Source organism: Urocampus carinirostris, chromosome 8 (genome assembly GCF_059441175.1).
Source record: "Urocampus carinirostris isolate Australia breed hairy pipefish chromosome 8, RoL_Ucar_1.0, whole genome shotgun sequence".
NCBI lineage: Eukaryota > Metazoa > Chordata > Actinopteri > Syngnathiformes > Syngnathidae > Urocampus > Urocampus carinirostris.
Genome location: NC_142356.1, coordinates 3,176,851 through 3,200,591, shown reverse-complemented (window position 1 = coordinate 3,200,591; position 23,741 = coordinate 3,176,851). Strand labels below are relative to the sequence as shown.

General features: G+C 39.9%; 2 protein-coding genes across 6 annotated transcripts in view; one reads left to right on the top strand and one right to left on the bottom strand.

Annotated features, from left to right (window-relative positions):
* rfx1b (regulatory factor X, 1b (influences HLA class II expression)) overlaps positions 1-6,684 on the top strand; it is a 30,661-nt gene extending 23,977 nt beyond the window's left edge. For all 4 annotated transcript variants that reach the window (XM_088341360.1, XM_088341358.1, XM_088341359.1 and 1 more), the window contains exons 17-18: positions 1,501-1,546; positions 1,608-6,684. In XM_088341360.1, the coding sequence (XP_088197486.1) occupies positions 1,501-1,546; positions 1,608-1,783 (222 nt within the window). In that variant the 3' untranslated portion in view covers positions 1,784-6,684. The remainder of the gene's footprint in view (positions 1-1,500; positions 1,547-1,607) is intronic.
* A 3,184-nt stretch (positions 6,685-9,868) lies between these two features.
* On the bottom strand, positions 9,869-21,741 carry dcaf15 (DDB1 and CUL4 associated factor 15). Of its 2 annotated transcripts, none has more exons than XM_088341361.1 (13): positions 21,428-21,741; positions 19,967-20,064; positions 19,714-19,849; positions 17,853-17,959; positions 17,637-17,764; positions 17,405-17,566; positions 15,652-16,176; positions 14,323-14,414; positions 13,016-13,138; positions 12,868-12,944; positions 12,690-12,794; positions 10,175-10,287; positions 9,869-10,101 (listed from the first exon to the last, which is right to left on the bottom strand). In XM_088341361.1, exons 1-13 carry the CDS (start codon positions 21,548-21,550, stop codon positions 10,046-10,048), a joined length of 1,845 nt encoding a protein of 614 aa, XP_088197487.1. In that variant the 5' UTR covers positions 21,551-21,741; the 3' UTR covers positions 9,869-10,045. The 2 variants fall into 2 exon arrangements, with proteins under 2 accessions (XP_088197487.1, XP_088197488.1); XM_088341362.1 differs by having other exon boundaries at positions 10,175-10,284.
* Positions 21,742-23,741: the final 2,000 nt, after the last annotated feature.

Below are 23,741 nucleotides of genomic sequence, written 5' to 3'. Positions count from 1 at the left end.
GCACTCGTCGTAGTTATTTATTACTAATTATTTTTAAATTCATATTTTATAAATGAATTAATTTCTTTTTTACCACTTGAAGGCGCTCAATACCACACTGTCCCTTTACACTTTCGTATTTAGGCGAGGTCCTCGAACTTTGAAAATGGAAGAAGCCGGAATTACTACAAGCCATTCGGACCATAGTTATTATAGCAAAAGTGGGTTAAATTTACTCCAAAGAAAGAAAAAAGCTAAGTAGTATTAATTTACCATCATTCTCTCGTCTAAAATAGTTTTAAAAAATATAATTAGATTGAAATAGTCAAGTTTATTTGTGACGCCCTTAATCACAATAAGTCTCAAAGGGCTGCACAGATCACAGACTACTATTATGACGCCATCCCCTGATCTAAAACCTACATCAGGGCAAGGGAAAATTCAAAAACCTCAGCAGGAGGAAAATAAAGAAACCTTGAGAACCGCACATGAGGTCATCCCCCTTCCAATGGATATTGTAACATATGTCAATTTCATTTTAAATGTATTTTTCTAAAGTGTATACATGTTTATAATCATTCTCCATACTTTGTATTTTTTATGATGTATTTTATTCATTTTGTTACACTCCTACTTGTATTTTTAGGTTGGATTTTGTATCCAATCAGTTAAAAATCACCCAAAACAGTCATCTGCCGCAATCCTACACTGAAGCTCCCGTTTCTCTCTCTTTCCTATCTCTTTCATCCTCTTTTTGCTTCTTTTTTTTTTTTTTTTTTTTTTTTTTATATATAACTTTTTATTTCTCACACACATTTTGACAGAGGTTTGATTCCCCCATCATACACAGGGTTGGGTAGGGTTACTTTAACTTAATTACTTCCAATGACTATTGGATGACTCCAATACCAAATATGCTAATAAAAGACAAAAGAAACTAAATAGGAATAAAATGATGACTCACAACACGTGGTAAGCTTTCTCTCCTGGCTTTGATCTCTTTGAGCTCTGGCAAAACGAACATAAAATGCGACGGAAACAAAATGAAAATAAATCCAAACAGCTTGCCAAAATCATTTTTGCCGTTGCATGTATTCAGTTACTCCCCAAGCCTGCACAAAATTGAGTCATTTGATTCATATTTAGTTACTTTTGTCTTTTATTAGCATATTTGGTATTGGAGAATTCCAAAAGTAATTGAAAGTAATCAAGTTAAAGTAACCCTACCCATCCCTGATCATGCAGCAACACAAACAAAAAATATATACAATCGACATACCCTTTTTGTTTTATTCTTTTCTGTTTTCCTTGCTTTCTTTTCTTGCTTCATTATTTTTTATTATTTCCCTTTTTCAATTCGTTGTCTTTTTCCCCCCAGAGTTTTCTTTTTTTTCCTTTTTACTCTTCTTTTATTTTCTTAAAGGGCAAAACATAATAACACTCTTAAAAATTCCCGATGTGTGATTCAATCATGAATCCAGACGATCACGACTTTGACATACGTGTTCTAACGCCTCGCAGTTCGCCAGCACCGCGAAGAGCCGATCCACTCCCGACCCGGAAAAAGGTAACCCCCGGATTTCGCTCACCGTGCGATTTCCTTTGACGGCTTCTTTCCCCCTCATCAGACGAGGAAGACGAAGACGAGGACGAGGAGAGCGAGGAGGAGAGCGCCGACCTGGTCTTGCAGTCCGGCTCTCTCGGCATGCTGGAGGACAAGGAGCTGCTGGAGCCCCCGGCCAAGCAGCCCAGGACCGGCTTAAGTCTGCAGGACCTGACCGAGACGCAAAACACGCCGACTTAGAAGGGAAACGCGTGCAATCGTGTCGTCATTCGTTTGCGTGTATAGCAGACCCCCGGGATACGGCCTACCCGCCTTACCTTATTTTCACCTTAGGGTGTGTAACAATATGTTCTTTGGCCCCTATTTACGGCATTTCCCCAACTATACATCAACAAGAAATCATTTTGCGTTCCAAAAACATTCAATTCTGCGGTGTTATGCCTCCCAAGATGCCGGTCTGCGATTGGTTGACGTCATCTTAAATGCTGGTCTGCTATTGGTTTGCATCAGTCATGAATATGCCAATCATCATGCAATTGGCTGGCCTCTTCCCTAAATGCAATTCAGAATCTCGTGTGCTTCGTTTTACTACGAGTCGGCAATACAATGCGGTATTTTTTGTACTGTATATCCAAAGGGTCCTAAAAGAATCCAGTCCAAGCTGACCCAGCTCAATGAACCTCATTTGCAGGACTGAACCCAAAACAAACACCAAATTTCATGTTTTATTAGTGAGGACTCAGGAGGAGGGGAGGTGATTTAGGATAACCAAATCTAGGTTTAAGAAAACTCTAACATTTACATCTTTCATATTTCTGTGTCTGCTTGGTTACATTAACCAATCCTTTTCCATCATAAACTGATTTTAAGAGTTGACGGGAAAATTTTATGCTCGTCCGTCATTCAAAGCAGCAGTAAGTCCTGAGCATCCAGCTCAACACTTTAAGACAGAGTGAGGTATAGAGTCAAAGGACAGTGATGCGTGGATAATTTAAAAAACAAAAAGCTAGTGACTGAGAAGCCCAGCCTGACCCGGATGTAATGCTTGATATTTTAGGCCCGACACGAAATTCGGGTCGGTTCAAGGTCTTACCTCTGCTTGTGGTGATGCTAAAGGGAGAAGCAAAAACATAGTCATGGGAACAAAGCTTGCGTTTGTACAGACAAACAAGGCACACGCATTATTACCCTTGCTAGGTAATATGGCCGTAAACAATCGGCACAATTACCGTATTTTTTCGTGTATAGTGCACATTTTCTTTAACGTAAAAAACTCAAAAGTTTGGGTATGTGCTACACACCAGGTTTTACGGTAGTATACTACCTGATTTGTGCAATGATTGAAAATATAATTGACCACAATCGCAAAACATTGGATGCAACAGGAATCAAACGAGAGCGCTGAATCCTGAAAAGTTGCTGGATTTTCTCGTGATCACACCATTTAAATCCGTACCAGAGACAAGTGTTAGAAAATAGAGAAAAAGAAAGGCTCAATGAAAGATATAAACGCAAAATGGCACAACGAGGGAAACAACTCTTAATGATGGATTGGACTTTAAAAGATATTAAAAACAATACATGGAATATTTTAAGTTGGTATTGCGTTAATATCCATCCATCCATTATCTGCCCCGCTTATCCACAGTAGGGTCGCGGGGGTGCTGGAGCCCATCCCAGCCATCCTCAGGCAGTGGGGACACCCTTAACTGGTCGCCAGCCAGTCGCAGGGCACACAGGGACAGACAATTTGCTCGCTCATTCACACCTAGGGACAATTTGGACCGGCCATTCGAAATTTGGGAGAAAACTGGATTGCCCGGGAGGAAACCCACGCAAGCACGGGGAGAACATGTAAACTCCACACAGGAGGTCCGATTTCATGACCTCAGAACTGTGCCGCACAGGCGCTAAACACTGCGCCGCCGTGCTGCCCGCGTTAATAATTATCTATAAAGAATTTTGATTACGGCCTCACATATTTAACGTTTGTCACTTAAAAAATGCTTAGATTGAGCTGGGTGAGAGTGAAATAAAATGTTATATTGATTTTCAAAATAAAAATTTGAGATACATATTATACATTATAAGTACAGGTAGCACAATGTACTATTGTTATTTTAACGTTTTGTTTTTAATCCGTGGTACCAGGAGTTCAGGTCTAATTATCATAGGTTTCTATTACCAGGGTTGGATAGGGTTACTTTAACTGGATTACTTTCAATGACTTTTGGATGACTCCAATACCAAATATGCTAATAAAAGACAAAAGAAACTAAATAGGAATCAAATGACTCCATTTTGTGCAGGCTTGGGGAGTAACGGAATACATGGAACGACAAAAATGATGTTGGCAAGCTGTATGGATTGATTTTCATTTTGTTTCTGTCGCATTTGATGTTAGTTTTGCCGGAGATCAAAGCCAGGAGAGAAAGCTTACCGCGTGTTGTGAATCATCATTTGATTCATATTTAGTTTCTTTTGTCTTTTATTAGCATATTTGGTATTGGAGTCATCCAAAAGTCATTGAAAGTAATCCAGTTAAAGTAACCCTACCCAACCCTGCCTATTACTGTATAAAGCGATTTCATTTTGCCATCCTCACCTCAGAACAGATAAACGTTGTATCCCGGGGGTCTCCTGTCCTAAGATGATTTGATGTCGAGTTTGTGTGTCCAGTGTGGTGAGCACATCTGAAAAAAAAAGAAGAGCCTTTATGCCAATGATGTATTATTCGCCCTTTGTTTTGCCATTTGGGTTTGTTATTGGCGTCGTCATGTTGGATCCTCGTGCCTTCCCGAAGCATTCGTGACTAGCCCTGCACAGATTTAGCCGATATCTCGTGTAAGTTTTCCTTACGCCGCCTTAATCAACAATTGAGAATTGGTCCTCGTGGTTTCGCTTTACCTTTGTTTTTGCCATGTCTATGCAGGAGTGTGTTTTATGATGGGGAAACGATAAAAGGGGGGGCGCCAAATTGAATAGGTTTTGATTTGGCCAACTGATTCGCGGTGCCTTTGCTATCCTCGTCGACTTTGTATTCGATATCATGTATCGTTGCAGTAATTTGGGTGTTCGGTATCATTGTCATGAATTTTTGTAGCGAGGAGAAAAAAAAACAAAAACAAGAGACGTACAGTGCCTATCAAAAGTATTGCATTGCCCGCTCCACCTCCTAAGAACTTTGTCATATTGCCATATTTCAAGCCCAACTTTAAAAGTTAAAAGGAAATAGTTTCTAAGAATCAAGTTAAACACAATCTTCGAATGGAACCTAATTGTTTCAAAATTTTATATTATAGTTACAACAAAACTGAAAAGTAGGTGTTAGAAATATTTGCCCCTTGTTCTCTCAACTCAGCCAGCTAAAGTTTTCCAACGACTTTGGAATGATCCAATGTTGACCTAAATAACATTTACAAATCTCCCGGAGAACTGTGCAAACAAAATAGAGAGAATAAAACACAGCAAACCTACAAACACCTGGCTGTCTCTCGAAACTTTCGGCCCAAATAAGAAGAAAACTAATCAGAAACGCAACCAAGAGGCCCATGATTACATTGAATGACCTGTATACATACACAGCTAAGGTGGGACAATAAGTGCAAAAGACTGTTATTAGTCATACTCTGTATAAATCTGTCCTTTATGGAAGAGTGCGGAGAAAGCTCTTCCTGAAAGAATACCATGGAAAAGCCCATTTGGCGTCTGCAAGAAGCCACATGGGAGACACAACATGTGGAAAAAGGTGCGTCAAATGAAAACATTTGAACTTTTTGGACTGAATGCAAAGCTTTGTGTGGCGTAAAAGCAACACTGCACGTCAACCTGGAAACACAATCCTCAATGTCAAACATGGGGGTTGCAGTATCATGCTGTGGAGTTGATTCATTAGCATAGACTGAAGATTTATAGAGTTGATGATGGATAAAGCCAAATCCAGGGCAATTCTGTCAGAAAATCTGTTGGGAATCAGCAAGAGATCTGAGAGTAGAGCACAGGTTCACCTTCCAATGAGGACAACAACTCTAAACAAAGCAAAATCTACAATGGAATGGTTTAAAAGCCAAAGTCTAGGCCTCATTCCTATAGACCATTTGTGGAAAGATCTGGAAAAATGCTGTGCACAAACGATCACCCTCAAACTTTAAAGAACTTGAGCTGTTTAGTAAAGAAAATGGGCAAATATTTGTTTCAGGGTGTGCAAAACTTAAAGACATACCTTAGAAGAGATGTGTCTACGATCGCAGCACGAGGAGCTTCTGCAAAGTATTAAATTAAAAAAAATGGCATATTATAAAATGTTTTTTTCACAATTGTTCCTACATGTGATTATGAGAAAATATTTTGAGTTTTTCATCTCAAAGTTTGCAGCATGAAATAGCAATATGTCAAAGTTTTTGGGAGGCCAATACCTTTGCAAAGCACTCTAATGCATTTGCCAACCTCTCCTTTCTCCTGATTTTGAAGAACATTTGCGTATGACCTCGATTTATAGTAAATATTTGTTTTGGTTTTCTGCTCTTTGACTATCAACTTGCCTTAGGATACGTGTCGTGGTGTGCCTACAGATTACTCGACTATTTTTATCGTGATTTTGGACCGGACATCGGGGAAAGTGCTCTACGTCAAAAGCGACCCTTTACAAAGAACACAATCAGGATTTCATGTTGAATAATTATCTGTGACTGTTTTTGTTGAAAAAGAAAACGTTCAAAATGAGAATTTAAAAGAGGATTGTTTTCTTATAGATTTTACCTTCAAGCTTATGCTGCCGTACCTTTCCCCGTGAAAGGGTTTCTCGTTGTCCCTTCTAATACCTTTGTACAATCTGTGATCTTTGTAGCTTTATTGTCACTGACTCCAAAGTTGATTCTATTTTCAAGTGAGTGGAGTTTCTATTTGTTTACCACCAAGATTCTTGAATAAGATGATCAGGAGTGATCCGGGACTTGGGGGTCGTCTGAAATGATAATACACAAAAAAATCTATTTGCTTTCTGTTGGCATTTATTTATTGGGGTCTGTTCGGGAGTACAATTTGACACAAGACTTTTTGGTGACATTTCTTGTTTTGTGGTGTGCAGACACTCGTTTCATGTAAAATGGCTGCCTTGGGATAATAAAGATTTGAAAACTGGAGTTAAGCCTTTTTTAATGGGACGAATACACAACATTTGAAAACTACCCTTACAATATAAATCATATCAAATTTTTTTAGGGGAAGAAATAAAACATTTTTATTTCAATGTACTGGACCTACCTAATGCATCAATTTCTTAATTTCAAGATAGTTTGTTCAATAAAACACAGGGTTCATAAGCCTTTTTATGGCCAAATTCAGACACTTCCCTTTATGTTTTCACGACCAACCAAAGGAGAAACCCAGCATCAATCAAAAGAACAGAAGCATAAACGTTACTTTTAAACTTTAACTCTATCCCCAAAATCGGTTTAAAACCTTAACTTGTAGCCCAAACCCTAGCTCCTATCCTTACACCAAAATAAGCTATAATCCTAGCCCTAACCCCTTTTTAAACCTTATCCCTAGCTCTAAAGTATTTTGGAACCCTACATTTGTTTTAGAATACTGGAAACACAATCCTCGATGTCAAACATGGGTGTTGCAGTATCACCTAGTGTGGAGCTCAAACTCTAGTTTCGAACCCTGAACTTGGGCCAAACTTAAACTATCACAAATCTGAAGATCCAACATGCCAATGTTCTCCGCCAGTCACTGGATAATCACCTTGATCACCCACACATGGCCCACCACCACCAAGCTATTTAAGGACTCAACCGACAGCACCAGTTCTCGAATTGTACTTTTATTGTGGACATCATGCCTGTTGCTGCTGCCTGACAAGAATCAGCCCAAGATTTCCCGAAGATTTTGTTGGCATTTTTCTCCCACTCCTCTTGTATGCAGAGCGCTTTAGGTTCATGCCGGTTGCCCCCAATACACTGTTAAACCTCTGATTGTGGGTCCTGGAAAACCTAACAACAACCCTAATACCCTACGAAAGAGCCTAAACCTCGGATTTTAACGCAAGCTTCAATCCTATTTTGGAAGCATAAAAAAAAGTTTAAAACCCCTTTTTGAAGCTTAAACCCTAGCTCCTAACCTAAGAAACATGGCAACAATTTCAAGGATTTACGAGAACTTCACCTAAAACTGAAGGACCTTTCAAACCTAAAAAAACATTAAAATTCAAGCATTTAAGGATTTCAAGCACTCGTACAAACCCCTGAATACAGATAAACCTACAGCAATATTGTTGATCTGATTGATCCATTTTCATCCGAACGCACGTACAGACAGGTTCAAACAGAGACAAACATTTAGAGAATACTTACAAATTGTGGAAGACACAAACTCTTAGCATAGCCATCAAATTCTTCGTCGTTGTTCTCTTTTGTTCTTAAAGTAAACAATGTGTGAATACAAGGATGGAAAAAAATGGAAAAAAGACTTCTATGCAGTCCAAATTGTTAGGAAATAAATTTTAAAATGTACCGTTTACCAAATTGTTCGGATTAGTTACCTGACTCCATTAACCAAACACTACCTAAATTCTCTTAACTATGCACACTCGTTTCGTGATGGGACAAGATGGACAAGAATAGCCGACATTTTCACACGGGGGCGGATTTGATTTCTTTGTCAAGCCTCCTCTCTCAATCTTCTGCTTCCTTCTCTCGGCCCACATTTTTGCTGCAAGCTGGTGTGCCGGCTCCTCCTATGGGCGTGCCAATGAAAGCCCCCACATGGGGTCCACCCCCTCGCCTTGATGTATGAAACTCAAAACAACACCGAACATTTATCAAAACAATGCCTGACGTCCTTCGTCAGAGTCCTGTTATCAAAATTCCCCAGCCAAAACATTCCGAATTTGGAGCAACGTGACCAGAAGCCCACTCAGTGAAAATCTTCATTGCACTCGATAAATGTAACTTGTATTTAATCGTATAAAATCCTTTACAGTAAAATGTATAAAATCCTTCAGAATAAACAATGCATCAATTTCATCAACTCATCCAGAATAAGTTCATTTATTCAATCATACGGAAAAAACTACTCAAGTCTAGTTGATCTAAGGGACCAGTTTCAGGCTCTGGTGAACCATTAGGCGCAATCGATCCGATCGCACACTCGGGCAGACACAAACATTTGGGAAATACTTATTGTGGACAATGTTCCCTCTAAGCTGCGCGCGTGCGCAATCGCGCACTGCCCGCACATTCTCAGCGCACAAGAAAATCGAGCCAGCGCACAAAAATCAGGGCTCAAAATTACTAATTAATAGGCGACTTAAGTCAAAAGTTACAGTGCATGAAGGTAAAAATACATGGGTTCCCCTGACGTTGTGTCCTAAATGCGGTATTTTGAAATCGAGTCGAAGTAGGACGAAGTTGAGTTAAGTGAGTAGAGTTTGTTGAGAACCGGCTTCTTCGGCTCGGCTCACTAAAGAGAACCGGCTCTTTCGGGTCCCAAACGGCTCTTTAGGTTGTTTTTGCTTCTTTAATCCCAACACGACCAAGTATGATGTAAAATTATGCACAAAATGACTTAAAGGAAGGGGGGAATAGAATAAAAAAGAAAAAAAATACCAAAATGAAAAAGTAGAGTAAAGCTGAGAAAAAAAGAAACAAAAGGAAGACAAAAATGTAGGAAAAATTCAGAAATAAGCCAGAAAAAAAAGAAAAGAAAGAAACAAAGGAAAAAAAGCAAATAGAGAACAAACAGAAAAAAAGTAACAGCTAGGAAAAAATAAACACAATGAGATTTTTTTAAAGGAATTAAAAAAAAATAGGAAAAAAACAGGGAAAAAGAAGAAAAGGTTTGTGTTGCATTCAAATAATTTCCAATGATACCAAGTCAATCTTGTTGCCAACATTGTACTTCCACTAAAAAAATGTGATTAAATACAGTTCTGTATCTTACAACCGACTCAATAAGCCCCCAAAAATGTTAGTAGTATGCATCAAAAGATAGCAGGAAAAAAAAAAAAAGAAAATCTTGTGAAAGAATTGTTGTAAAAACAAATGACGTTTGTAGGCCGTAAAACCTTTGCAATAATACATTAGTCAATTCATTCAAAAGTGTTTTTTTTTTTTTTTTGCATTGCCGGAAACTCAGCAAAATGTAACTTGATGTCAAGTTTTGGACATGTTTGATAATGACTTAGTTGCCACACTTGGGATTGCCGTTGCTCACTATTGTTTCAAGCGTTGCTCACCGACTTTGTGTGAACGCTCAGACCCGTAAGAAAAATTACAGGGAACATTGATTGTGGAAGAAACAAACTTAGCATAATCGTCAAAATATTGGTCCAATCCGTCTGGTTCTCTTTTGTACTTTGAGTAAACCACGTGTGAATACAAACGCATCGTAGTAAAAAACATAAATGGAAAAACAAAAGACTTGATACAGTTCCGTGACGGAGAACATCCTCGACATGTTATTCCACCACCGGGTTGTTCTCCTTTTGGGTTTGTGCCGTCACAGGACGATCCAGGTGCATCTGTCGTTATCGGCCAGCACCTGAAGTGACGATCCTACGAGGGAGGTAACCGTTTCGTTAGCCTTAAAACTGGAATTGATGGGAATCGAGTGAAAACGTGCGGCCACCTCGGAGTAGTCCTTCGTTGGTCAGGCGATTGATGTGGCGCGAGCTTCTCTCGGGGATGAGCAACTTTGTCCGCATGTTCACGCACGACTTCCTGTAAGAACTCCAAAGTCTGCTGACGATGGATAACGTGCAACTTTACTTTCATTTGTATACCGTATTTTCCGCACTATAAGGCGCACCTAAAAGCCTTTATTTTTTTCAAAAGCTGACCATGGGCCTTATAATACAGTGCGCCTTTTATATGGATCAATAATAAATCGTAAGGTCTCGCAACTTACGCAACAGCCGCCGACTAGATTTCCCCCCGAAGGCAAAGTCGTCCGCGGTGTATGCTGGGATTTATATACCGGCGTTTCATTTCCTAACCAATGTGTCAATCATCATTTGAATCAGTCACTATTGGCTTAAGTTATTCGGAGGTAAAGAGGGCGGATCTTTTTTATCATTTACAGGCTCGCATAGACTAAAAGGGCGAAACAAAGCCTGCAATTGGCCGAAAAAGTTGAATGCGAATCACACGTTGGGTTGCACTACGGCATAGAGAATTTTTTTTTTAACTATTCTGTATTTGTAAACATTTGACTCTCCTGGATTTACTACACTCACGGTTGTAAGAAGACCATGGTTACGTATCATTATTGAACGTGATGGCTGCAAGAGAACTTAGGTGAGCTACGCGGATTTAGATTTTCCCGGTATCTTGTTTTAGAACGATCTTGATGTTTCTGTGATGCGTCTATTTTTAAACTCAATCCAATTCAAAGTGTTTATTGTCATATGCACAGTAAAGAACCCCGTTTCCCTGCACAATAAAATTCTTACTTTGCTGTCCACACAGTTGCCAGCAAAAAATCAAATGGAAACTAAGAAATGATATTTGGAACGATGCATTTGAGTGATTGGTGACATTGTACAGACACTGTTTCCGTACATGTCTGAGACATGTATTTGCTTCTTTGCAAGCTTTCGGAATGCTAAGGGGGTAATAAGTTTGACTGAACTATACTAATGTTTTGTCGACATTCCCATTGTAGCGACATGTCGACATTCCCATTGTAGCGCCTTATAATCCGGTGCGCCTCATGTATGGAAAATATAGGCACAGCCGAGCAGTGGTTAGCGCGTGTGTGGCACAGTTCTGAGGCCATGATATCGAACCTCCTGTGCGGTGTTTGCATGTTCTCCCCGTGCTTGCGTGGGTTTCCTCCGGGCACTCCGGTTTCCTCCCACATTCCAAAAACATGCATTTCAGGTAAATTGACCAGTTCAAATTGTCCCTAGGTGTGAACGAGCGAATGAGTTGTCTGTCTCTATGTGCTCTGCGACTGGCTGGCAACCAGTTCAGGGTGTCCCCTGTCCCCTGGTTTGTCATGGAGATTGGAAGAGTGTGTGATAGGCGTAAGTTATGTGTGAATGTTGGGAAGAGTAAGGTGATGAAGTGTTCACGTGATAGAGTGGGCATGGCGTCAGAAATAAGGTTGCGTGGAGGAAGTTGAAAGCTTTAGGTACTTGGGTTGTGATGTGGCTGCAGTTGGTGGAATGGAGTGCGAGGTATTGCACAGAGTGAATCAAGGAAGCAAGGTTTGGGGTGCTCTGAGGAGAGTGATGAGCAACAAGAGTATGAGTATGGATGTTAAGAGGGGACTTTATGAGAGTGTGATTGTGCCGACTGTGTTGTATGGTGCAGAGACTTGGAGCCTGAAGGCAGATTTGAGAAGGAAATGAAATGTTTTTGAGATGAAGTGTTTGAGGAGTATGTTAGGAGTGACAAGTTTGGATAGATTGAGAAATGAAATTGCGAGAGACAAAACTGTAGTAGTAGTCGTGGAACTGAGCAAGCGCGTGGATAAGAGAGTACTCGGTTGGTTTGGACACATGGAGAGGATGGATAAGAAGCGAATGTTGAAGAGAATCTACAGAGCAATGGTAAATAGAAGGAGACCAAGAGGAAGGCCGACATTGACGTGGATGGATGGTGTTATGAGTGCACTGCAGGAAAGAGGTCTAAATATAATGGAAGCTAGAGCTCTTGTTGGTGTTAGGAGGGAGTGGAGACGTGTTGTGAAAGGATAGTGGGATTGTGGATGCGTTCTTAAGGATGGGCTGGGCACCCGTATGATGCGGCAGGGGTAAACCAGTGAAAGCTGTCGGGCTCTACTGTTGAACAGAAGAGTGTGTTGCGTCACCCTGACCCGAGTGACATGGCCGCTTTCTGGTGTCCCGTTTCATCTGGAGGGACGAAAGCTTGACCAACTTGAATGCCGAGGTGCTTGACTTGTTTGGGTGTTTGGGCATTTAGGTTGACCATGGTCCAAAGATTTTTGTGTTTTTTTGCTACTTTTTCCCTTTTTAATTTTTTTTCTTTTCTTTATTTTTGTATATGTTGTCTTGCTGTCGGTCATCCCTCTCGAGGGATATGACCATGGTAGATAGATGGATAGTAGGCTCATTCTGCAACATGATTTTATGCGACAAGTAGACATAGCTTTTGCATCTCACTGGGAGTTTCCTTACCTGGTCTGACCCTTGACCTCAGTAAGGTCCCCGACACCCAACGTGGAACACAACCCCGTGTTAAGGTCCCAACTGACCTGCAGGTTGGAGTGGTACATATTGGGCCTGCCGAGAGGAAACGCGTGCTTCAAGGAATGGCTTCTAACGCTTTTGATACTTAAGAACTCAAAGCAAGTACCTGCATTGCTCTGACGGGGAGTCGGCCATCAAGAGCAGGCCGATGCTGATGACCACAACGTTGGTTTCTGGACACACCTGACACACAAAAGGCGGGATCAAGCACAGGTCCGCTATCATGTACTCTGTGAAGACGCGTGTTTGCCGACCTCTAATATGACCACGTCATAATCGCTGAAAGAGCGGAACTGCGACGCCCATGCCGCGTCCCTTCTGATCACTTCGTTAATGAGATATTCGTAGTCCAGAGTCAACTGCTCGACACACACGCTCTATAAAACAAGACAAACATACATACGTCAGCATGCAAGGAGTGAAACGTAAACATTCACAGAGCATATAGTGGCTTGCAAAACTATTTGGCCCCCTTGAACTCTGTGATATAAAAAAAGATATAAAACTGTCATTTCTTGAGAAGCATCAATAAGTGGGACACAATCATGAAGTAGAACACACTTTATTGGATATTTTAAACTTTTTCAACAAATAAACGAAAAAGTGGGCGTGCAAAATGATTCCGCCCCTTTACTTTCAGTGCAGCAAACTCTGTCCAGAAGTTCAGTGAGGATGGATGATTCAATGTTGATATATATAACGATGATAAAAGGAATCCACCTGTGTATAATCAAGTCACTGTATATATGCACCTGCACTGCGATAGTCTCAGAGGTCTGTTTAAAGCACAGAAAGCATCATGAAGAACGAGGAACACACCAGGCAGGTCCGAAATACTAAGTTTAAAGTGGGGGCGGCAGTGGCTCAGGAGGTAGAGCGCTCGCCTTGGGATCAAAAGATCGAAGTTAGAATCCTGGCTCCTACGTGTTACATGTCGAAGTGTCCTTGGGTAAGACACTGAACCCCAAGTGCCCCCAATAAGCAGGTTAGCGCCTTACATGGCTGCACGGCCGCTATTGGGAAATGGGAAGCACACTGTAAAGCGCTTTGAGAAGTCTTGACTTGAAAAGCGCTATATAAATGCAGATCATTTCAGATCATTTCATTTCAAAGTTGGATACAAAAAGATTTCCCAAGCTTTAAACATCCCAAGGAGCACTGTGCAAGCAATGATATTGAAATGGAAGGGGTATCAGACCACTGCAAATCCACCAAGAGGCCCATGATCACTCTGGATGAACAGCAGAGATCTATAGCTGAGTTGGGAGAATCTGTCCATAATACAAAGCATTAACTCAACGGAGCTGAATCATTTTGCACACCCACTTTATCGTTTTTTATTGTTAAAAAAAGTTTAAAATATCCAATAAAGTGTGCTCCACTTCATGATTGTGTCCCACTTATTGTTGATGCTTCACAAGAAATGACAGTTTGATATCTTGATGTTTGAAGTCTGAAATGTAGCAAAAGGTCACAAATTTCAAGGGGGCAAAATAGTTTCGCAAGCCACTGTATCAATTGAGCCCTGGAATGAAGTTGAAAATTTGAACTTGACACTCACGTGTCCATCTTGTGGCTCACTGACGGGCTGCAGGCTCCTCCCTTTAAGATCAGTGATGGTGAACGCCAGCTGTCCTTTATCGTCGTCGTAACCTTGACGCAAACATATTTTTGAGAAACCTTGTTTGGGGTGTTCACTTGTACAGACATCTCCCAAAAACCTTTCTTGCTGGAAGACTTATTTTGTTTTTGCATTGGTTGTGACATTGCGCATATTTTAAGTAATCACATAATATTGAGAGGACAAAACAATGATTGCTTGTGGTGGGGATAGAGTGCATAATCACAAAAATTGATGGGTCTCTCAGGAACCGTCCTCTTATGGTTCAGATCCTACCTCTCAGATAGGACGCACTGTGTTATGGTGAAATGACATCTGAACCCTTTAGTGTTACCTGTGGTGTTCCGCAGGGTTCAGTACTTGGCCCCCTTCTTTTCAGCATTTACATGCTTCCATTAGGTGATATTATTCCCAAGTATAATATCAGTTTCCATTGCTACGCAGATGACACTCAACTATATCTTCCGTTGGAGGAATCTGCCACACTAAACTGTGGAAATTTGGAGGCCTGCCTCACTGAAATAAAAGAATGGATGTCACTCAACTTCTTGCGCCTTAAGTCTGAAAAGACCAAAATGTTAGTTATTGGTCCATCTAAATGCCGTGACTTGTTCTCAAAAACGACTCGGAACATTGACAGATGTAATATCACCCAGAGTGACTCAGTCAAAGATTTAGGTGTCATATTTGACCCCGATCTGTCCTTTCAAACACATGTTAAGAATATTCCCCCCCTATGTTCCAGTCAGGAGCTTTCGCTCTGAAAATTCCGGTCTACTAGTGATCCCAAGAGCCAAGAAGAGATCCGCAGGTTTGAGAGCGTTCTCCTTTTGGGCCCCAGTGCTGTGGAATGCTCTTCCCCCTGAGATTCTATCTGCAACCTCAGTGGAAATGTTTCAATCTAAGCTTAAAACACTTCTATTCTATAGCATATGAATAACCTATATTTTAAATTGATAATATTTGTATATTATTTGCCCTCATGTGAGTTTTAGATCAGGGGATGGTGTCATAATAGTCTGTAGTTTGCAATAGTCTTTGATCTGTGCTGCCCTTTGAGACTCTTTGTGATTAAGGGCGTCACAAATAAACTTGACTTGACATAATATTGGTTGGTAGAGGTAAGATCGGGCCTAAAAAATTAGCCTGACTCGTTTTGACATTGTTTTAATGAATTAAATTCTTATTTACCGCTAAGAGGCGCTTCATAATGAAGTATGTCTCTTTAAGAAGCAGAAAGGATGAAACAGTCACATTTGTAGCAGTTACCTGCGTCGCCTCCCGCGTTCCCCTCCACAAAGCCCGGGTGTAGGCAGTAGTACAGACGAGAGTAGTTGATATATCCAGGTTCACTGGATTCAACGTTCTGAGACGCAGACGGAGATGGAGGGGGAGAAAACGATGACGACGTGTCCGCATTAGACATCTTTCGTTCCGACGACAGCCTTAAATTTTGGCAAGACGTCGACGTTTGTGGCAAATAAGTCTGTGTTTCTTTCTGCGCCTCCTGCTGAGTGTAGATTGGCAAAGGATCTGAGGGTTTCTCCTCTTCTTCTTTTTCACCCCCTTGGGCCCATCGTAAGAGGTCGGCTGCAAATTCTCGGGCTAGCATCACGGCTTGTGATCGACTGGAAGAGGGAGGGGCTGGGTTTATTGCGTCTTGTGCCGTTTTCTCATCAGCAAATTCCTGAGGCAAAGTGGAACTTGAGGCTGGGGAGGAGGATGATGCGGATGCCTGACATGACGAAGCCACTCTCTTGGTGTAGAGAATTTGAGACCAGCGTCCAGCCTTGCCTGAAAAAAACATCAGTTACATTAAACGAAGTCTGTGAAGGCTGGAAACGTACATCAAATATTCAGTTTACAAAAGGTCTTTCTTTAGAATGTTTCCAACGAGAAGCACCTTTCAAATGGCCTGTCTTGTAGAATTGTGATTTATATATAGCACTTTTGATCACATGACCCAAATTTTAGCTAAACTGCATAGGCTCCCTGTTAGCTTAAGATGTGATTTTAAGGCTCTGTTGGCATTTCAGTATACAAAATCATGCATGGACTTGCTCCCTCATATCTTTCTGATCAAATTTCCCCCTATGTTCCGATCTGGAGCCTTCACTCTGAAAACGCTGGTCTTCTAGTGATCCCAGGAGCCAAGAAGAAATCTGCAGGTTGGAGAGGAATCTCCATTTTGGCCCCGGTGCTGTGGAATGCTCTTCCCCCTGAGATTCGATCTGCAACCTCAGTGGAAATGTTTAAATCTAAGCTTAAACCACACTTCTAATCTATAGCATATGAATAACCTTCTTCTATGTTGATAATATTTGTATTATTTGCCCTCATGTAGGTTTTAGATGAGGGGATGGTGTCATAATAGTCTGTAATAATAGTCTGTGCAATAACCTTTGAGGTCTTTGTGATTAAGGGTTATACAAATAAACATGACTTGACTTTATGATGAACGTGGCACATTCTGTTGTCTGTGGCTTTTTATTTAGGCACGGCACACACAAAAAAAGCAACCACTAATAACAAAAACAAAACATTTGCACAAAAAAACAGGTGTACACTACCATGATATAAAAAATGTGCTTATGTCACGTTTATTTGTATAGCCCTTTATCACAAGGAGTCTCATGGGTTCATTTTTCCTTGTTGGAAAGACGTATAGAACATGAAACTAAGTTTCAGTGTCCCATTTTTTTAGTGTTTGCTGCCTTTTCTGGTTCATGTTCCTGTTATCTTTCACCACGGACAACACTCGACGGCGATTTGGTCTGATGAACCTGTAGAGGGCGATGACGCTTCACATTACAAACTGCAATCGAAGCTGTCGTGTCGGTGTCTTTTTAACATGACCCCCCCTCTCTTCTTTTATGCGTGGTCTGTCGAGTCAGAAACATGGCAAGAATTTTCAAACACTTCACCTGAAATTCAAGCATTTTCTGAGCTTGAAAAACATTTTTCCGGATTTCAAGTCCTCGTATGAACCCTGTCAATTATCTGTATTTACTTTAAAGAATACCTTGACATAGAGAGACGCTGCAAGCCACCAGAAAGTAGCTGGCATTCAACAGGATGACTTGGTCCTTTTTCAGCTGGAAAGTAGGTTGGAAAATGGGAACCGGGTACACCACCTGATACTTGCAAGTCAGAACGTAGCCGTGCTCCTGGCACTTGCCGCTTCCTACAAAGGCCCATGCAAAAATAATTGGAGATAGTCTAAAAAAAGCCAGTGTATCGATGTGTGTGTTTACCGTTGCGTACAGACGTGGGCGAGGGATGTGTGCAGCAATCGAGGCAAGGAAAAGGTGGCGGCATGGAAACGATGGAGATGTAGATGTCTGTGTCATTGTCGGTACTCATCAAGTTCAACAGAAGAGAGCTGACAGGTGAAGTGTGTAGCAATAAAGGTAAACAAAAATGGTAGAATTCACTGGAACAATGATGGAGTGATGTCAATTACACCTTACTTGAAACCGAAGACGACGATTTTAGAGTGGTCGTTTGGCCACGCGCACACAGTAAGGTATAGGTCGTCATAAATTTCCTCACCTGGAAACAGCTGCAAAGATTGGACCTACCACACAGACAAAAGACCAGAAGCGTTAGTTATCACATAATACCTGAACTCAACAGCACTTAAGAATGTTATAATTGTTTTGACAACAGCCACAGTCAATAACATACATGCTGCAATTCAGTTTGATATGCTAGGTGCACAGCACCAAAATGGAAAATTTACAGTAAGTTATAGACTTAGTCCAGAAAATCGTGGGCTGCGCTTTGCCTAGTCTGGAGGACATTATTAAGGACTTCTCTCACTCTGACCAAACCCTCATTGACCTGATGCCTTTAGGCAGATGCTACGGGTCCCTTAAAGCAAAGTCTAACAGGAAACCTTTTTTTCTCTGCTAATGTCATTGCACAATTATCCTTTTTTTTTTTACCTTACAAGCATGATGGTTCTACCTAACTTGGATTGCATTCAACTCCAGAGCTGCATGTACACGAAAGCATATATTTATGGTCTTTGTTAGTATTTATTGGGGGTGCCTTAACACAAAACCTAGCAAAAGAAACTCCCAGATGCTTAAAGTACTACTTTGTGTATTTTCACAAAAATCGGTTAAGGCGTTTTGGAGCCTATAAGCCACATATGAGCACACACGCACATGCAAATCAGGATTTATATAATAGTCTAGAGCTAGACAGACTAAATATTTATCTTTTAAATCTCTTATGATACGTTTGTCCAGGAGTGCCACGTTTAATCTTGTTGTGAACAATGAACACTACGTATTAATCAATGACAATAAAGAGGTAATCTATTCCAGTGTTTTTCAACCTTTTTTGACACAAGGCACACTTATTTTCATGAAAAAAATTGAGGCACACCGTCCGTAAAAAATGTTTGAAGAGGAATTGCCAGTACCAGTTTCATGTTGTTGATTTTTTATTTAGATTATCATGTTGCCAAAATGACTATATAAAGTATAAGTATAAGCACTTTGGTACACTGCAATGACCGTTGTAAAGGCATGTGTAAATAAAGTACTGTACAGTTAACATGAACATTTTTATCATCATTCACGGTCACAGTGGGTCAGGAGATAAACCAATTCTTTCATTCTGGTTAATAATTTTGCTGTGATTTGGGATTGTATTCCAGTATATGTTTTATCTGTTTTCAAGTTTTACTAGATTTTTATGATGCTTTTCTAGAAAAATAAACTAAAAATGAGCAAAAATGATTTTCTAGTGGAACAAAATATGTTTCACTACGCTCTAACTCTTTCAGTCTTTTTTTTGTAAAATATAAAGATAATATTTAAATTATGATTTTTACTTTACTCCATTTTTTTTATTATTTTCTGTTGGAAAATGTTAAACAGCTTCATTAAAAACAAAATAAGTGATCAATATATGTACCTGTCCGTCTCATGAGCAGTTAATTGCTTTATAAAAAGAGAGAAAGTAAATGCTGCCACCTACCGGTATGGATGAATGTTAGGGCAGAGCGATCAATGGCAGAAAGCAATGTTTTGTTTAAATACTAATAAAATTCTAATAAAATAATAAAATTGGGCAATTTCATGTGGCACACTAGACAAGGTCTCACGGCACACTGGTTGAAAAACACTGATCTTTTCAATTCGGCCTAATGTATCTGTAAACTGGCCAAATTTGACATTTTTTTAAAGAACTAATTTGTTGGCCTTTTCGAAACAGAAATCTCACAACTGGAATCAAACAATATCACAAAACTGCTATTTCCAATAAACGTAAATGGAGTTAAATTGAACAGAATTTGTCAAGTACAAATTATTTTACCTGCTTGAGTGGACTGTGGAGATTAAACTCCCACCAATACAGTTGGTAACCTAAAGACAAAAAGTCACCCTCTCCGCGGTCCCTGGTGTAGGACAAAACGTAGCGGCCACACTTGGTGAAGCCGAGAAAGATATGCCTGCAGACAAATAGCATCACCATTACACTGACTTCCAATATTAGTTTTCTTGAGTGAAATGTTACGACTGTTGAATGGTGGAAAAAACAACAACAACTGATGGGTGACTTGACTTACCCCGCTCGCAAGTATTGCTCACTGACAATGTTCTTCAATGGGACGCACACTCGAGGAGTGAGCTTCCTGAACACATCCTGAGAGAAATGTCCACGAATCTGAAAAAGAGGACAAAAAGATAGGGCCAATAAGGGATCTGCAGGCCTGAGAGCGTTCTACATGCGCGGACTGATGCTGTCATTTGAATTCCATCCATCCATCCATTAATTATCTGCACTGCTTATCCTCAGTAGGTTCGCGGGGGTGCTGGAGCCCATCTCAGTCTTCGGGCAGTGGGCAGGGGACACCCTGAACTGGTTGCCAGCCAGTCCCAATTGAAATTTGGGAGGAATCTGCATACCTGTCAACCTGTACGTTTTTGCCGTACAAAGTATGTTTATTATGCATTTTAAGACAGTACAACGTACGAGAAAATCTGTACGGAAAAACACAAATTTGTCAATGATGGGTACCATCCGGTATACACTGACTATCACCAAACAGCAAATCAATCAAGTCAAACGAGTTTGCCGCAGAAGCCTCTATCTCTGTATCGTTTTTTTTGTTGCAAACGAAGCGAGCGGTTTGACGTAGTGAAGGGAAGTCCGTCTCTTTATAGAGAACCAGGTTTTCAGCTCAACTCATTAAAGAGAGCCGGCTCTCAAACGGCTCCCTTGCTTTGATGCATTATATTACAAATTATTATGTTGTATAAAGAAGTTAAGAAAGAAAGGTAGTATAAAAGGAGAAAATGAAAAAAATACAGGTTTGTGGTTATCCCTTTAATCATTATATTAACAACAATAATTTAACGCAGAAAATGAATTAAGAATTTGATTATTCTACTTAATTATATTTGCATGTATTTTTTCCTTCTACAGTGAACGTCCAAGCTACTTCATTTTTTTCTTTTTTTTCTAATAAACCTCATTCATGTCGAGCAACTCAGTACCTCACAACAAAATGTTAATGAACAATATATATGATATAACGAAACACATGTATAACATGTTAAACAACATACATAAACACATTTGGAAAAAAAATATGGTGTAAGATTATTTCGTATTTTGTAAGGGAAAATACGACAGTTTGTAAGGGCATGTAGCCGTGGAGCTTGACAGGTATGAAACTGGATTGCCCGGGAGGACAACCACTCAAGCACAGGGAGAACATGCAAACTCCGCACAGGAAGGCCGATAGCTGGTTTTATTCAAATGATCTCAGAACTGTGCCGAATATCTAAATTATAATTATTTACGTCCTTCGCATATCTTGTCACTATAATAGCCTGTGTTATAACTAGCAAACACGCCGAACTGTATTAATTACAAAACATAAACAGGTCGAAATATTAATAAAGAGATAAAGCCAACAAGCTAACTTCAAAGGCGATAATAAATTACAACTATGAAGCTGGTGAGACGCCAAAGCCTTAGCCGACCTAGCGATAAGAAAGTGCTCGAAAAAGGACGAACTTACCTTTCCTCTAACGACAAGTTTAACAATATTGTCGTCGGGTCTTTTAAGCTTTTTGTGTTTGTTCCCCTTGTCGGAATTCGAGGCAGGCGCCATTTCCGACTCGGGACTGTTCCTTGTTGCCATTGGTCAGACAGGCCGACCAAGCCAACTTTGCCCTTTTCCCCGCTTTTAAATGTCCTTTCTTCTCAATTTACATCCTCAAGTGGTTTATTTTAACCGTTGATTCTTCTTGTAAGAAACAGACTCGCTACTTTGACGTAAACAAGTCGAGTAGAATTCCTCCAAAAGGCGCGAGAAAGATGGGGACACATGAATCGTTTGAGAGACTAATACGTCATCACTAAGAGACGGCGATTTTAGATGACGTCAGGTAGCATAATTTTAGTATCGATTTTCATCCATTTTTATCCCCACTTGGGCCGCGGGGTGGTAACTACTTCCCATACCTGCCCTTACAAAATGTTGTATTTTCCCTTACATAATACAAAATAATCTAACACCATATTTTATTTTCAAACGTGTTTATTAATGTAGTTTAACATGTTATATTGTACATGTGTTTTGTTATATCATATACATTGTTAATCAACATTTTGTTGTGAGATACTGAGTTGCTCGACATGAATGAGGTTTATTATTAAAAAAAAGTTCAAAAAATTAAGAAGCTTGGACGTTCACCGTAGAAGGAAAAAAATACATGCAAATATAATTAAGTAGAATCATACTTTTTTTTATTCAAATTATGAATTCATTTTCTGCATTAAATTATTGTTGGTATTATACTGATTAAAGGGATCACCACAAACCGGTCTTTTTTCATTTTCTCCTTATATACTTCCTTTTTTCTTAACTTCTTTATACAACAATAATGATTCGTAATATAATGCATCAAAGCAAGTGAGCCGTTTGAAAGACGGCTCTCTTTAATGAGTTGAGCCGAAAAAGCCAGTTCTCTAAAAAGAGACGGACTTACTTACACTACAAAACTACCACATGAAATCCGTGGCGGCAGTTGCATGCGCACAGTAGCATCAAACCGCTCGCTTCGTTTGCAATGAAAAAAAAAACGATACCGAGATAGAGGCTACCGCGGCGAACTCGTTTGACTTGATTGATTTGCCGTTTCGTCATAGTCGGTGTATACCGGATGGTACCCATAATTGATAAATTAGCGTTTTTCCGTACAGATTTTCTTGTACGTCGTGCACGTATTCAAATGCATAATAAACTTTCTTTGTACGGCAAAAACGTACAAGTTGACAGGCAGGGTTGGGTAGAGTTAATTTAACTGGATTACTTTCTATTACTTTTGGATTACTCCAATACCAAATATGCTAATACAAGACAAAAGAAACTAAATAGGACTAAAATTACTCAATTTTGTGCAGGCTTGGGGAGTAACGGAACACATGAAACGGCAAAAATGATGTTGGCAAGCTGTTTGGATTTATTTTCATTTTGTTTCTGTCGCATTTTATGTTCGTTTTGCCGGAGATCAAAGCCAGGAGAGAAAGCTTACCATGTGTTGTGAGTCATCATTTTACTCATATTTAGTTTCTTTTGTCTTTTATTAGCTCTCTTCGTACATCCTTTTCATGGCCAAGTTCAAGCACATTTAAAGCGCTTTCAAAGACAATTTTTCCAGGAGAAATCCAGCGCCCATCAAAAGAACGGGATCCTAAACCTTCGTTTCAAACCCTAACTCTAGCCCCAACCTTTCTTAGAACCCTAAACTCAGTTTAAAACCCTAACTTATAGCCCAAACCCTAGCTGTAACTCTAGCCCTAACCCTGTTTCAAACCAGAACCCTAGCTCTAAACCTACAGAATTTTGAACCCTAAATTTAGTTTAGGACCCTAACCCTAAACGTAACTATAGACGTAACCAGGGTTGGGTAGGGTTACTTTATCTTGATTACTTTCAATTACTTTTGGATTACTCCAATACTAAATATGCTAATAAAAGACAAAAGAAACTAAATATGAATAAAATTATGACTCACAACACGTGGTAAGCTTGCTCTCCTGGCTTTGATCTCCAGCAAAACTAACATAAAATGCAACAGAAACAAAATGAAAATAAATCCACAGCTTGCCAACATCATTTTTGCCGTTCCATGTATTCCGTTACTCCCCAAGCCTGCACAAAATTTAGTAATTTTATTCAATTTAGTTTCTTTTGTCTTTTATTAGCATATTTGGTATCGGAGTAATCCAAAAATAATTGAAAGTAATCAAGTTAAAGAAGCCCTACCCAACCCTGGACGTAACACTAGCCCCAACTTGATTTCAGACCCAAAATTAAGTTTAAAACT

Coding starts and splice junctions, on each gene's coding strand:
- dcaf15 (XM_088341361.1), bottom strand. CDS start 21,550: ATGGCAACAAGGAACAGTCCCGAGTCGGAAATGGCGCCTGCCTCGAAT. Junction 17,960..19,713: donor TCCACAGTCCACTCAAGCAG/GTAAAATAATTT, acceptor TCTGTGTGGTAG/GTCCAATCTTTGCAGCTGTT. Junction 12,945..13,015: donor ATGACGTGGTCATATTAGAG/GTCGGCAAACAC, acceptor TTTGTGTGTCAG/GTGTGTCCAGAAACCAACGT.